The following is a 14,915-nucleotide window of genomic DNA, read 5'->3' on the forward strand; positions in this document are numbered from 1 at the left end:
TTTTTTGTAAGATTCGTGTCATGTATTGTAACCGTAGGAGTCACTTGTCGTAATCGACAGCTCGGGTTGTCTGCTGTTTACGCCACGTGGTCTGGGTGATTCTTCTGTGACACAAAGCTTCGTACCTATCCCCCATCTTACCGACAACCGCATACCGTATTACGTCGACCCGGTGTCTCATGCAGTGCAGTAAGCAAGCAAGCTGACCGAGGCTACAGCAGTATCACTGCAATGGATGGAGACAATTTGGACACGCTGGATGAAGCGTTGGCCTTCATCGACTACTGCGAAAAAGGCAGGGCAGATGAAGACGAGTGCTCCAGCGCCAACGCACTGGAGCCCCTCTCGCTTGAAGACATCGAAGACCTACTAGGCGAATATGTGGACGCGATATCCCCCGCGAGAACAAAGCACTCATCCAAGCCGCAGACGCCATCACTGCCACGAAAGAAGAGGAGTGTGCGAAGTGCGTTGAGCTCCTCCACTGACCTCCAACGTCGTAAGAAAGCTGAGCTCGAGGCGCTGAGAAAAGAAGCTGCAAAGTTGGCAGGGTATTTGGCTCTATTGAGAGCTGAAAGCCACCATAGTGCGCCGGCTGTCACTTCAATCGATGCTCAAGGTTCTAGTTGGCGCCGTGAAGTGGCGACACAGCGTGAAAGCCGGCAGCAAGCGGAGCAGATGAATGCGCGGCTGAAGGAAACACTCGAGAAGCAGTGGAGAGTTTCCAATAAGCTGAAGGGTATGATATTCAAGCGGAACGTGTTTACTGTAAGTACTCGAATTAAAATGGCTCTCTCAGCGGGCAATAATGGTTAGCTAACCCCGTTGGTTCGGCAGGGAATGGATTTTGTGCGGTCGTTTGAGTCCCCGTACTATGGAGACGCGCACTTCACGTTCGATCAGTCTTCGATGCTGATGGAGCAGCTTCAAGGTGAAGTGGAGAGTGTTTATCGGCGTTTTAATAAGGTGTACCGACCTCAGAATGGTCCTACACCTTTCTTGATTTCTCAAACCTCGTACAACGAGACATGCGAGCTCAATGTGATGGAGTTTGAGACCACGACACCGCTGGATTGGCCCATGAAAGCCGCGTTCGATCACGTTTGGTTTTCTCTCCAAAGCAGCTCGGTACGTGATTACTGGATTGGCGAGTTGGCTAATGTTAACACGGGTTTACTGCTCAGAATCGCAGTCGCAAGCCCAACACGGTGGAAACGAAAGTGAACGGCACACTTTCTCTTCACGGCAGCAGCTACCACTTCCACAAGTTGCACTTCCTGCGCAAGTTTGAATCGAATGATCGGATCATCGTTATCTGGTCCGACCTGCTCCAAATGACTACTAAAAACCTTCGGTTCCGAAGTCAAGCCTACGCGGTCTTCGCTTGATCCAAGATGGATCCCTTCAATTCGTGCGTGATGTACACGAACCTGACACTCTCCATGTATTCACCAGCCGACGAGCTAAAGCTCTCACCCGAGGACGTTCAATACGCCCACGACACGATTTTGCGTGGCATGGGCAGACCGATGCGTGAGTTTTGGCAACGCGAGCAGAATCAATTGCAGGATCTTACTTCTGGCTCATGCACGTAGAAAAAAATACTATGTATGGATTCAAGTAGAGGGTGGTGTCATTGTTTGCCCAGACTAGAACGATTACATTGGATTCATGTCGCTCTTCCTAGCTTTTATAATAATGCATGACAAGAAAATAGTTAGCACTACTACTTAGCAAGTTGAGAAGACCCAATAATCGGTAACCGACATTTCTTCTTTTATAAGCGAAATAAAGCAATCATGCTCGTGCGAGTCATAAAAGATAAAACTCCAACCCTGACGTATGCAATAGTGCCGCTGACGAACGATGCCTGCTTTACTATATACAGTACAGTATAAGCAGACCCGATAACTCCAGCTCAACTACAATGTAGAGAGCCGTTGAGGAGTCGAACTTGTCTCGTGCACTAAGAAAGGGTCAACTCATGTTGACCGGGCCAATGCAAGCGATGGATACTTGTGTACTGTGTGGCATACGACGAGAACGGGGTAATCTGGTATAACACCCATGTGATGCCCGTCGACGTGGCTCACCTGCCAGGTAATCTACGTGGAAGGGCATCAGGTGACCTGGTGCTACCGTTGCCAGCTTGCTTCGGTCACTTCCCTGAACTCTCCTGGATTCCCCGCTGTCTATGCTGCAAGCTGCTCTGCTGTTGCTGCATAAAGCATGGTCCGGTCGACTATGTGGTGACCTGTACAATATGCCGTATGCAACGCGTGACTTTCTCCGACTCTTGGGTCACAGGATCACGTCCTCGATAGGCACGGCAAAGGCGTGCCTATCATAATCGCCGAAACCGCGTCAACATGACCTGGCTGTGCCTACCGACAGTGGCAGTCTGACACTACCTATCCCGTCTGTCGATCTCCGAGATCGTCTTGAGGGAAACGGGGAAGGTCCCAGGTCGTACTCTCGTACATGTAGTCCACATATAACGTGTTAAGTGAGGAGGCCAGGGACATTATTCATCGTGACGAAAGGAGTAGTTGCATTATACCAGAAATGACCGCCCGTTTTTTTTCAACGAATATATTACCACCTACAGGTAATATAACCGTCGAATACCAAAAGTAGTCAAAAAATGGGAAAGACCTCTCGATACCTTCTGATGCAAAGGAGCATTCTCTAATTTTTCAGACGCTATAATACTTCTGAATATTGTTTCAGCTAATGCACAAATGACTGCCAGTTTTTCAAATATAAAGAACGATCCATCCTGATAGATAAAATATAAAGATATAAATAATCATATATACGATCCAACGATCCAACCATAATTATGTGTGAATATATTATTCCAAGTTCAGGCAGGAAATGTAAAAAGGCACCTAATAAGCCATTTTGTCATATTGAGAGCCATCATCCGGATTATAAATCATTTACAACTGAATATCATATCCCGAAGCATGGTATTGACCCCTTTAGGGAAAGAAGACACCTATCAGCAATGGATAGAGCGTGGCTATTGAAGCACACATAAATTGTAAATATTTGTTTTCATCGAACCTGATATAAAGTATTCAATAATATATAGATAATCATAGCTAGAATGACTTATACTCCGGAATTCTACCAAGCTAACAAGGATCGCCTCAAAGAGAATATGAGGCGTTCATATCTAAAGAATAAGGAAGCTCGCGTCGCCAAGTAGAAGGAATATGATACTGCTAACAAAGACAAAATCAATGCTCGACGTCGTGAGAGGCGTAGAGCACTCAAGGAAGCGCAAACAGCAAACGAAACCAAGGAATCGAATTAATTAGTTTCGTTTTTTTTGTCATCAATCAGATATAAAGGTCTATCTTAAGCGAAGATCAAACTAATATAAAGACATTTTTACGCGACGAAATATAGCCACCCATATATAGCTATGTTTGGATACGAACTCGAAGGACTACGCCGACTCGATATTAAGCCCATCAAATGGGGAACCTCTTACCGTTTGAAGGTGCGTGGACGCACTGGTAGAATGGTTTTCATTGGAAAACCAAGCCTACCCAAGAATATGAAGCTCATTGCCAAGCAATACAATGTCTCGATCGATGAGCTCACGAAACAACTTTCACCCGACTACAAACTCGATACGCAATACATTTTCAAGAAGGAGAAATATGGTGAGAGACACTTCTATGAATACATCCCAACGAGTGAATTCTATGATAAACTCGAAAACGTGCTTCTAAATCAGCCTAAGGCTTATAAGATCAACATCGCACTGGGTTATACGCTTTATGACCCAGTCAATGATAAAGAATTTTACTTCTATCCAAACATTGCTAACACGGCGGTGTATGACAGGTCATTCACCGTCAATAGCCGTGCTGATGCTAGAAAAATGTTTCGGATATTAGAACCCGTGAGCTGGCCGACGGACTTAAATATCCGAAGTCAGGTGTCAAGCTCAAAGCTATCTCGGGCTTTCTGATTCAAATCGATTACCGCGATCATGCTCTTGGAGACAGCGATGCTCTCGTACCTGAATTCATTAAGAAACGTAAATATATCGTTAATTTCACGAAGACTAACAACAAGTGCGTATTCCATTGCCTTGCATATCATTTCTCGGATAAGAAGGACTCAAGAAAAATTCAGACCCAGGTCAAAGCTGCCTTCAAGAAATACTGTGAGTTCAAGGGTTTTGAATACTCTCTCAGTCTCTATAAGAACTTTAAGCCTATCGACCTCCTTGAGTTTGATAACCTTGAGAAGTGCTTCAATCTCAACATTAATGTGTATACATACGATGAAGAGACAGGAGCTGTTGAGAACTTTCGCCCTACTGACGGTAAGTTCGAAGATGCGATCAATATCTTATCTCACGCTAATCACGCACACTATATTACAAGCCCAGACAAGGCCCAGTCTCGATATGTTTGTCCCGATTGTAAGATGGCGTTTGATAACTGCATCAGATTGAGGGAGCACAGCAAGTGTAAGTGTGATAAGATCAATATCGGATCATTTGTTAAGGCTCCTAAGATCTATCAACCTAACACTAACACCATTAAATCGATTCTGAAGTCTTATAACGTGAAGAATGTAGATCATTACATTGATCATTTCATCGTATTCGATCTTGAAGCCATTTTAGCACCTCAAGACTTCGATAAGGAAGCTAAACCTCAATTCTTCAATGAACACGTTCCTGTTTCAGCAAGCGTTTGCGACAGCTTGACACGGGAGGTTAAGTGCTTTGTCAATTCTGACCCGAAGCAGCTTGTTATTGATATGATGTGCTACATCAAAGTGGTTAGGGACAAAATATTTGCTTACAACGTCAGCAAGTATGAGAAACTGATTATCACTCTAATGGATTCGCTTGGCATGACTATGATTCCAGGCGAAGAACTTACCGACACATTCTTCAGTAAGGATCTGCACTGTTGGATCAAACCCGGAATGTTTTCGAATTTGGCCGAATTCGTTGATTGTTCCTGCGACTGCTTCATCAATAAGAAAGCTAAGCATCTATTGGGTATCCTTAAGAAAGTTCCAGTTCTCGGTTTCAACAGTGGGAGCTATGATATCAATATGATCAAAACCGATTTGTTTGAAGTCTTAGGCCGTATCGATAAGGTCATCAAAAATGGTGGCTACATGGCCATATCGACTGACGATTATAAGTTTCTCGATATCATCAACTATGTTCCAGCAGGAACATCTCTTGATAAGTATCTCACAACTTATCTCGGTGGCTGTAAATGTGTTGATAGCATTCGTTGTGTCTGTGGTATGACTAAAGGTGTTTTCCCATACGAATACATCACCAGTTATGGTGTTCTCAATGAGACTGAGCTTCCACCTAAATCAGCTTTCTACAGCAAATTGCGCAAGATCAATATCAAGGATAAGGACTATGCCCGCCTACAGTTCGTTTGGAGGCATTATGGAATGAAGACCATCAAGGACCATCTCATCTGGTATAACAACCTCGACGTTGCCCCATTCGTGATGGCAATCGAAAAGCATCGTGAGCTATTCAAGCGTTTCGATTTGGATATGTTCTGTGATGGTGTCTCTCTGCCAGGCTTGAGCGAAAAGGTCATGTATCAGACTACAATGAGTGAGCTCAAATTTCCGCCTAAGAAGCCGGCTGAATCATTCGTCTTCCCTGCGAAGCGTTTCCAAGGCTATATCGCTCAAGACAAGGAAGCTAAACGTGAATTCGATATGACGAAAGATCACATGGCTAAGCTAATGAAGAAGCAGAGGTATCTCTGTGCCCTATGCTATTGCAAGCTAAATGAAGAGATTGTTTCAGTCGATCGTATCAATAATAAGCTCGGGCATATCGATGACAATGTCATGATTACTTGCATTGAATGCAACGTCGCACGCAAGGACATGGATATTAGGGCTTTCAGATACAAGAAGCTACTCGATTACAATGCCAATCGATTGGTATTCTCATTCGATAAGGAAGAGTCAGACATCTATTACAAAATGAAGGCCAATATCGCCGGCGGACCATCAATCATCTTCAATCGCTATGCAAAGCGTAATGAGACGAAACTTCGTGGTCCTGGTGGTAAAAAGTGTACGAAGGTTATTGGATACGACGCTAACGCTCTATACCTGTGGTGTCTAGGCAATGAGATGCCTTGCGGACGATTGACTACTATTGACGCCTACGAAACGATCATTGACGATATCAAAGACGATAAGATTTTTGGTTTTCTTGAATGCGATATAGAAACTCCAGACCACTTAAAAGACTATTTTAGTGAGATGACCCCCATTTTCAAAAATATTGAGATCGAGCCGACAGCTGAAGTCATTGGTCAGCATATGTTTGACTACAATCAAACTCGAGGTAAGAACATGGCTAAAGCAGGGCGCAAGCTTATTGGGAGCTACTTCGGCAAGCAAATCCTCATCTATACACCTCTTCTCAAGTGGTATCTGGAGCATGGATTAGTTATTACGAAGACGTATAGCTTCATCAAGGCTCACAGTCATCGACCCTTCAAGTCATTCATGGAGCAGGTGTCTGCTGCACGGCGAGAAGGTGATGTTGATGATAGCAAAGCTATGATTGCTGATATGATGAAGCTTGTCGGTAATGCCGCTTTCGGTCGCTTTGGCATGGATATGAGCAAGCACAAGGAAATTAAATTCTTGAATGATGAGAAGCAAATTAAGCAGTCTATCGAGCATTTCACACACCTATCAAGAACGGAGTTTTCCAATGGGACTGTTGAGTTAGTTAAGCATAAACGACGAATCAAGCTTACCAATCCTATCCATATTTCTATTGCCATATATCAGTTTGCTAAGCTACGTATGCTACAATTTTACTGCGATTGCATTGACTTTTACTTCGATAGATTTGACTTCCAGTATCAGGAGATGGATACCGATAGTGGATATATTGCCTTTAGTAATGATAATCCTTTCCCAAATCTCATCAAGCCTGAGCTTCTTGACCATTTCAACAAACATAAGTATGAATGGTTCCCAAGAGACGATACCAAGGAGAATGCTGCTTTCGATCGAAGAACGCCAGGTCTTTTCAAGGAGGAATTTCGTTGCAATGCTATGGTCAGTCTATCGTCCAAAAACTACATCTGCTACCTGAGTGGACAAATCGATGATAAGACTGGTAAGGAGAAGATCAAGCTATCAGCTAAGGGTGTGCAAAAATCGAAGAATGCTAATGTTCTGTGCTCTGACAACTTTGAAGCCGTTGTCAAGGGACAACAATTCACTTTCGAGGGAAATAACACTGGATTCCGCATTCGCAAAGAGACTAATTCAATCATTACCTACTCTCAGACAAAGACAGCCCTTTCTTACTACTACGACAAGCGACAAGTACTGTCGGATGGTATTTCTACCGTTCCTTTAAATATCTAAGGGAAACATTTGCCATTTTTTTAATCATATAATATAAAGCTATGGATGATCTACTTGAGGGGTTATACTATGATCCAGCCACTGGTTTCATATCGGCAAAAGCCTTATTTAGGAAAGCTAAGGAAAGAGATTCATCTATCCGCTTAAAAGATGTTGAGGAGTGGTATAAGGGCAAGCTCGACATCCAAAGACATGTATCGCAGAAGGATACCTACGACAACTTTAGAATCACCTCTCACGACCCGAATTCATGGCAAATGGATCTTGCGTTTTGGCACAAGATTCCAATATTAGCAGCTATCAATATCAACTCTCGACTGGGTTTCGCGAAGATCCTCAAAAACAAAGGAGCAATCGCAGTATTAGGTGGAATCAAGCAATTTGTTAAGGAAGAGAGGGTTCATGTATTAACGTCGGATAATGGTAAGGAGTTCCTCAATCGTAAGCTTCAGGCATTCCTCAAAGAGCGAAAGATCACACACTACAATAACGATGCTGGCGATCACGCTAAAATGGGTAAGATTGAACGTTTCAATCGAACGTTGAAGATGCGATTACTTAAAATTAATGAGCCTATCACTGAGAAACTACTTAGCGACGTTGTAAGTGGATATAATAACACGTGGCATAGTTCTATCAAAATGACCCCAAATCAAGCCAAAGGCTCAACCATAGAAAATGATCTTGATCATAATCGTGAGTTAATTGAAAAGGCAGAAGGAAATCTACCAATCAAATCTACAGTACTCTATCGTCTATCTAAAGGTGTATTTGATAAGGAAAACGCTCGATGGAGCAATACCATCTATGAGATCGTTGGTATCGATGGATATCGTGTTCAGATTCGATCCAAAAATGGACATACCCTCTATAAGAGTCCCAACGATATCAAACTATTCAATTCAAAACCTACTGACGCACCATTCGAAAACGGACAGATCTATGAAGCTGAGCGACTATTGAAGCATAAAAAAATGCCATCTGGCAAGCTCAAGTACTTAGTCAAGTGGAAGGGATATGATGAACCTACCTGGGAGAGTCAAGACAACCTTAGATTGATCAATAAGAATCGAAGAAGTAAATTGGAACAGACTTATTTCACAAGGTAATCGAAGCTAGATCAGGCAAGCATGCTGGCATTGGCTTAGGCATCTCAATAATCCTCTGATCTATTTTTTTTCTTAGACTTATGCTTACTAAGCTCCTCAGCCTCTTCAACGACCTTGCTATTATCATATATGTAAGCAGACAGCGGATCGTAGTCAATATACTCAATATCCATAATTTTCTTAACTATACTATATGTATACATAAGTTCAACATGCCTTGCATCGCGATCACCCTTTCCAATAAACCATGCTCAAGAGAGCCTCTCGCTTGTGGATTCTGTACTCAACACTCGAAAGATTACAAGATCCAAATGTATAAGAAGGAACTCAAGAAAATGCATCAGAGGATGCGTTTCTACGCAGAGAAACTCAATAAAATGAATACGATGCTCAGTGATATCCACCGCCTTGACTACATCAAGTATCGACTTCAGCAGTTAGACTCAACACGCCCATACCGCTACCTATGCTGCGATCCCGTTTATAACGTCGAAGTCGAGGACATATTTGGGCTACCAATCGATGAATGTCAAGAAGCTTATATAAGGCTACTCGAGAAGCGCAACACAATTGTTCATCAGTTCACAATGCAACTTTGGGACACTCCAGACGAAGTACCTGAAACTATCGAATATAAGAAGCGATTTTATAAATAATATCGGTTGCCACATATAGAGCAGAGCTTAGAGATTTCAATTTCAGGTCTGCGACCCTTCGATTTTCAATCTAATAGCATTCGACATGTTTCCATCATTTACATCCCTTGCTCAACGCGAGCAAAAGCGTATCGATCTACTCGAGCGGACGAAGCTCCGTGTCAGACAGAAATATGCAGCTCTACAGATGTACGCGGAAGCATCATGGGCATCGGACGCAGGCAAAACCATCTCACTTGACAAGCGGGCCACTCAGGACTCGAATGATCAAGCTGGAGATGGTGATTTAAAAAAGCCGTCAGTAGCAACTGAAAATCAAGATGATTCACTAAAATCCTCCCAGAAAATACCTGAGTTATCATCGGTTGGAATCAATACTGATCTACTGAAAGTGCCTATTATGGTTGATGCTGAAACTACTGCCAGACCAGACATGGCTGACGCTGAAGCAGTTGCTAAACCATCTATAGCACATATGGGGTCTACAGCTAAGCCACATGTGATGGATAGATCGGCCGGTGTTAAACCTGATACCGCTGATGCATGGATCGAGACCTCAGCAACCGCGGTCATTCGAGATCATGAAGATCAAGTTGCATCAAGAAATTGGATTAAAGCATTCTACAAAGCTAATCCAAACTGGGCGGCCATTGGAATCAACCCAGTTAAGAAGGATGGTAAAGACGATAGAAAACGTGTCATTCGGGAAAATGGATCTCTTCGATCGGTAAAGAGTGGCAAAAAATTTAAAAGTTATGGCTCAATCGATTGGGTCGCTACCGAGTCTAAAATACGAGATATTCTCTACGATGGTGAAAGCAATTCGATTGATGAACTTGGTGCCATGCGCGCCGAAGATAAGAGAACGCTCGAAGAGCGTTCGATCGGCCAACAACGTCGGCCTCCCCAACCGCGATCAGATAGAAAGAGAAGGGGCGAAGATGATATTGAAGATCTCGATAATGCGCTAAAAGATCCACGGCTTACATTAAAATATTTAAATAAATCGACTTCGACAAAACTCGATGATGATGAGGCTAAATACAAGCTGACATGGTTTATCATTGAGAATAAAGCTATGTTAGAGGCTAACAACCTACAAAAACGCATAACTCCTATTCTTAGAGATGGTAAAGTGTATTTGGGTGGATATCTATGGATTGACAGTCATTTTAGGATCTTCGTGTTTGGTATAGATTCTAACAAGCATCACCCCGCTGTGCAAAAAAATGTAAATTGGTCTGCTACGCTCGAACGATTCTTGACCATTGTCAAGGAGAAAGGACTTAGCTTAGTATCAAATACTGAGATGGCTAACGAGAAATTTGCTAAACCTTATGAATTAGCAGATGATCTCATCGATGAACGACCCGGTGTTAAAACCGGTAAAGATGAATACATGGACAAAGAGCTTGCTATCCCAGAACTTGGAGCTAAAACCATGCTCACGGATTATTACAGGAAGCTTGCTGATAATCCAGTGAAGATAATAGTAAGATTACGTCCGATTGTTAATTCGGATAATGGTTCGAAGATCCACCCGACTTACTACCTAGGTGAGCCAACTCATAACAACCCCCTATATTTTAGAAACGCTCAGCACAAGCCTGTGAAAGGCGACGCAATGTCGCATTTGATGAGAAATATTCGATGGATGGACACATTCCAATCCTTACTAACTGAGCTAGAAGACTGTGTGAAATATGTTGATGATACCGGAAATCGAAATATAGAAAAAAAACCTCAATGATAATCTAAAGTTGCTACGAGAAGCCATCTTCAGCAACGCTGCTGATATCAAAACACCACTTAGATATGAAGCTTATGGCGATGAGACCCTTCAAGAGCTACACGATGACGCAGAATCTGCTTTTCAAGAATACGGAGAAGCTCAAAGCCGCTTGGAGAAGAATATACACGATTCTAAGAAGTCGGAATCAAAGGCTGATAAAGACGCAGTAAGAGCGTTAAGGGCAGCGGTAAAAGCTACCAAAACAGCATATTCAATCAAATTTCGTGCTTACCAATCCAAGCTTCAGCAGCAGCGAGAAAATGATCAAATGGGCGATAATGATACGTTAATGTCTGCTTCAGCACTTGCTAAGATTGAACGGGCAAATGGGCTGAAAGGTCGCGGACTACAAGGGGGAGGTGTCGTGCCATTGGAAAGTGTTGAGCGTAAAGGTAGGACTTACAACCTGAATGACATTCAAGGCAAAGCGACTCCATCAGCATATGTTTATCGGAAGCTTGGTTCTAAATTTATCAGATTGCCAGATCTTGTCAAGAGGACGCTGACCATCGTTCAGCCAAATCGCAGAAAGGTTGGTCCGATGCGTGAGATCAGTGATTCTCTACAGACCATGATAAAGGATCTGGTATTTAGAAACGATATCAGTCAGGTGAAGTATGATCATCTATCTATTGATGATAAGAAGCTATTCAAAGAGATACTTGAGATGACCCATCTTCAATACAACTTTGATCAGCATCTTGAGGACCCGCTCGAGTCGCTTCGGATGGAATACGATAAGCTCAAGGGAGAACTGATGCTTGGCAATACAAATCCATCGATTCTAAAGCAACTCATGGTAGTATGTGTGGATATGTACAGCAATCGATTGATTTCTGATTCTGAATTCAAATCGATTATCACGCGACTACTATAAGAGCAGAGCTTAGACGAAGTCAAGGTCTGCGACCCTAACAAGGTTATAGCTATGTTAGTACTCGACCCACGAAATATTTCCAAGAGCGGAGGGCTCTATAATCTAAATGCTGATCATAATCTAACAGAGCTCAAATCCATCATGAAGGATCTCCTCGTTAAGGAGGTTCCATCGCGTAATCGTCCGACAGTGTGGGCAACTGATTCTAAGCCATACTCGAAAAAGACTGTCTCAACACAAACTGATGCCTCTGGCGAACAGTGGGAGAAGCACAGTGATACTAGCGGATCAGGCGTATGGGCCTATAAAAAAAAGAAGCGATCGGTCAAGATCTTTGCACTATGAAGTAATTGAAGCAACTTTGTTTTGGCGCGGGCTAACGCCCCGCCCGGAGCGACTTCACGATGGTGGGGGAGAGGATCGAAGATCCCTCAGGGGAGAGAGCCCTGAAAGGGCTCGATCGACCAACTTCGTTGGTCTCTCATACGGACACCCTCGCCTCGCGACTCCGCCAAGTGCGGAGAGAGCCCTGAAAGGGCTCGATCAACCAACTTCGTTGGTCTCTCCCTTAAGGCTCTTAGTCAGCTCTATTAACTCATCAAGACGTGCATACACATCGTCTCGATCCGCTTTGAGAATCTCCAACTCAGTCTGCTGTCTCAAAACCAGCTTATAAAGTAGACAGGAGACCTTGCCATAGTCAACAGTCATCTGAAGACCTTCCAGATCAACTGTTTCATCCTCGACGTGTAAATCTGGATTTGAAACGTAGTTGATACAATGGTAGAGGCCTGCCTTCAGCATTTCCTGAGCACAGTATCCGAGGTGCATAGGAGTGTCCTCCGAGTCGGTTTTGTATTTAAACATACAAGGCTCAATTTTCAGTAGACCATCGCACACAGAGTCCTCCACCGGTTCAAAACAATGCTTTAGACGTCGATCACTATATGTATAATAAGCAGTAGAGCTGAGCATTGAACCAGCACAAGCGATAGCTATTGGAACAGAGCTTATAGGACCAACTATCGAGACAAGACCTCCAGATTGCTTGAAGTACGCTACACCAGTTGCCCCAGCGTCTATAGTGGTTGAAACGGTTATTCCCACGTACAATCCATATAGAGGCGAAGTACTACCAATACCTACCCTACCAGTAGTTGCTTGAATAGTAATATTAGTTTGATCATTGGTTCCTAATCTAAAATCATTGTTTGTAAAGGTTCCTATATACAAAGAATTAGTTGAAGTGCTCTTGCTCCCGTTATTAATTTCTACGACTCCTCGCATTGCTGTTGAATTAGATCCATACCAGTCCTGAACGATCGTAAATGATCCATCTAGCCAATGTAATCCATCAGACACAGTCGTAGCAAATGCGGATTGAGTAGCCGTTTGAGTAGGATTGATTATTACGCCTGATACGGCTTGAGTTAGATTACACCAAATATCGCCACCACAACCGATTCCTCCACCTACGATAAGGGTTCCCGTGGCTTGTGATGTAGCGGAGATAGCTCCACTCATATAAGTTGAACCACTGGGTATCCATAAAGAATGCGTATTGGTCAGAGTCATGTTGCTTCCAGCAGCTGGAGGGCCAGCGATATACAATGTAGCCGCTCGGCTAGTGATAACGCCAGTATTACTTGCAGCAATGGTGCAAGCGGCAAAACTATTCATTACAGCAGATGCAGCTGTGCCAGAAGCAGCAGTGCTTGAATTGGTATAGGTTTGCGACAGAGTAGCAATTTGAGGACCTTGGGTAGTCCACGAAGCTAGAGTTGTCGAAAGACCGACGAAGAGGTTCCTAGCCCCAATACCACCGCTAGCTACTAAACAACCAAAATTAGGACTTGTTGAAAATGTTGTATTCGATAAGGTTACAATGCCAGATGCTGCAATAGTGGTTGCTCCAGCAATGGATCCCGCTAAATTGAATGATCCGGCTATTCCAAGACCACCAGAAATAACTAGAGCTCCAGTAGTGGTACTACTCGAAGCTGTTGTATCTCCAAGTAGTACTTTCCCAGCATTAATCCATAAGCTGTATGCATTAGTAATCGTCATACTAGTACCAGGAGCGGGGCTATTAACGATATATACAGTTGCTCCATTTGTAACGGTTGTTGATGAAAAACCACCAATAGTAGGCTGAGCAAAGCTGGTAACGACAGCACTAGCGAAGGTGCCTGACGAATTGATGTTATAGGTCGTTGATATTGAATTGTGCTGGATACCATTGATTCCCCAGGACGGATAATATGCTGCAGCTGTGCCTCCAATCGTGATATTTTTAGAAATTGCAAGCGAGGTAAGAGTGCCAAGAGCCGTAATATTAGGCTGACTAGCAGTTGTTAAGGTTCCGCTAATGTTACCAGAGCAACTTATTCGAGTTAGAGTGCCAAGAGACGTAATATTAGGCTGAAATGATGTACTCAGAGTACCACTGATATTGCCACTCACGGTAAGGTCCGTTAGCGCACCAACGGAAGTGATATTAGGTTGAGGCGATGTATTTAAAGTACCATTAATGTTTCCACTCACCGTAAGACCGGTTAGCGCACCAACGGAAGTGATATTAGGCTGAGATGATGTACTCAGAGTGCCACTAATGTTTCCACTCACCGTAAGACCGGCTAGCGTACCAACGGAAGTGATATTAGGCTGGGCTGCGGTTTGGATGGTTCCAGTAAGGTTTGCAGATGATAGCGAATTGATACCAGTGATATTGCCCGATGCATCAAGTACCAGTGATTTCGATAAAGCTGCAGTGCCAGGTGTAATACCGATGACGTAGCTTGGCGCCGATGACACTGCTGCACCGTTAACAGTTAGACTCGAGCAACTTAGTGCTCCTAATCCGCTGAGTGATCCATCTGGAGCAACGACAAGAGCTACTCCAGGAATAGCTGTTCCAGCTGTTATGCCCGTAATATAGCTCAGTCGATAATCATTAATACCGAGATATAGTGTTTGGGCGTATGCATATGTCAAGTATCCCGTCTGATCGAGCGAGAGGTAGAATGCTGGGTTATAGCAATTAGAAATGAATAATGGTGGCG

At 43.4% G+C, this 14,915-nt stretch overlaps 1 protein-coding gene across 1 annotated transcript; it reads left to right on the forward strand.

The window, feature by feature from the left end:
- Positions 1–231: 231 nt before the first annotated feature.
- IUM83_17648 (uncharacterized protein) lies at positions 232–1,388 on the forward strand (the record flags this gene model as incomplete). Its single annotated transcript, XM_067942610.1, has 3 exons — positions 232–768; positions 838–1,128; positions 1,185–1,388. 3 exons carry the CDS (start codon positions 232–234, stop codon positions 1,386–1,388), a joined length of 1,032 nt encoding a protein of 343 aa, XP_067779930.1.
- Positions 1,389–14,915: the final 13,527 nt, after the last annotated feature.

This window comes from Phytophthora cinnamomi (genome assembly GCF_018691715.1).
Source record: "Phytophthora cinnamomi strain GKB4 chromosome Unknown Contig131, whole genome shotgun sequence".
In the NCBI taxonomy this organism is placed as follows: domain Eukaryota; phylum Oomycota; class Peronosporomycetes; order Peronosporales; family Peronosporaceae; genus Phytophthora; species Phytophthora cinnamomi.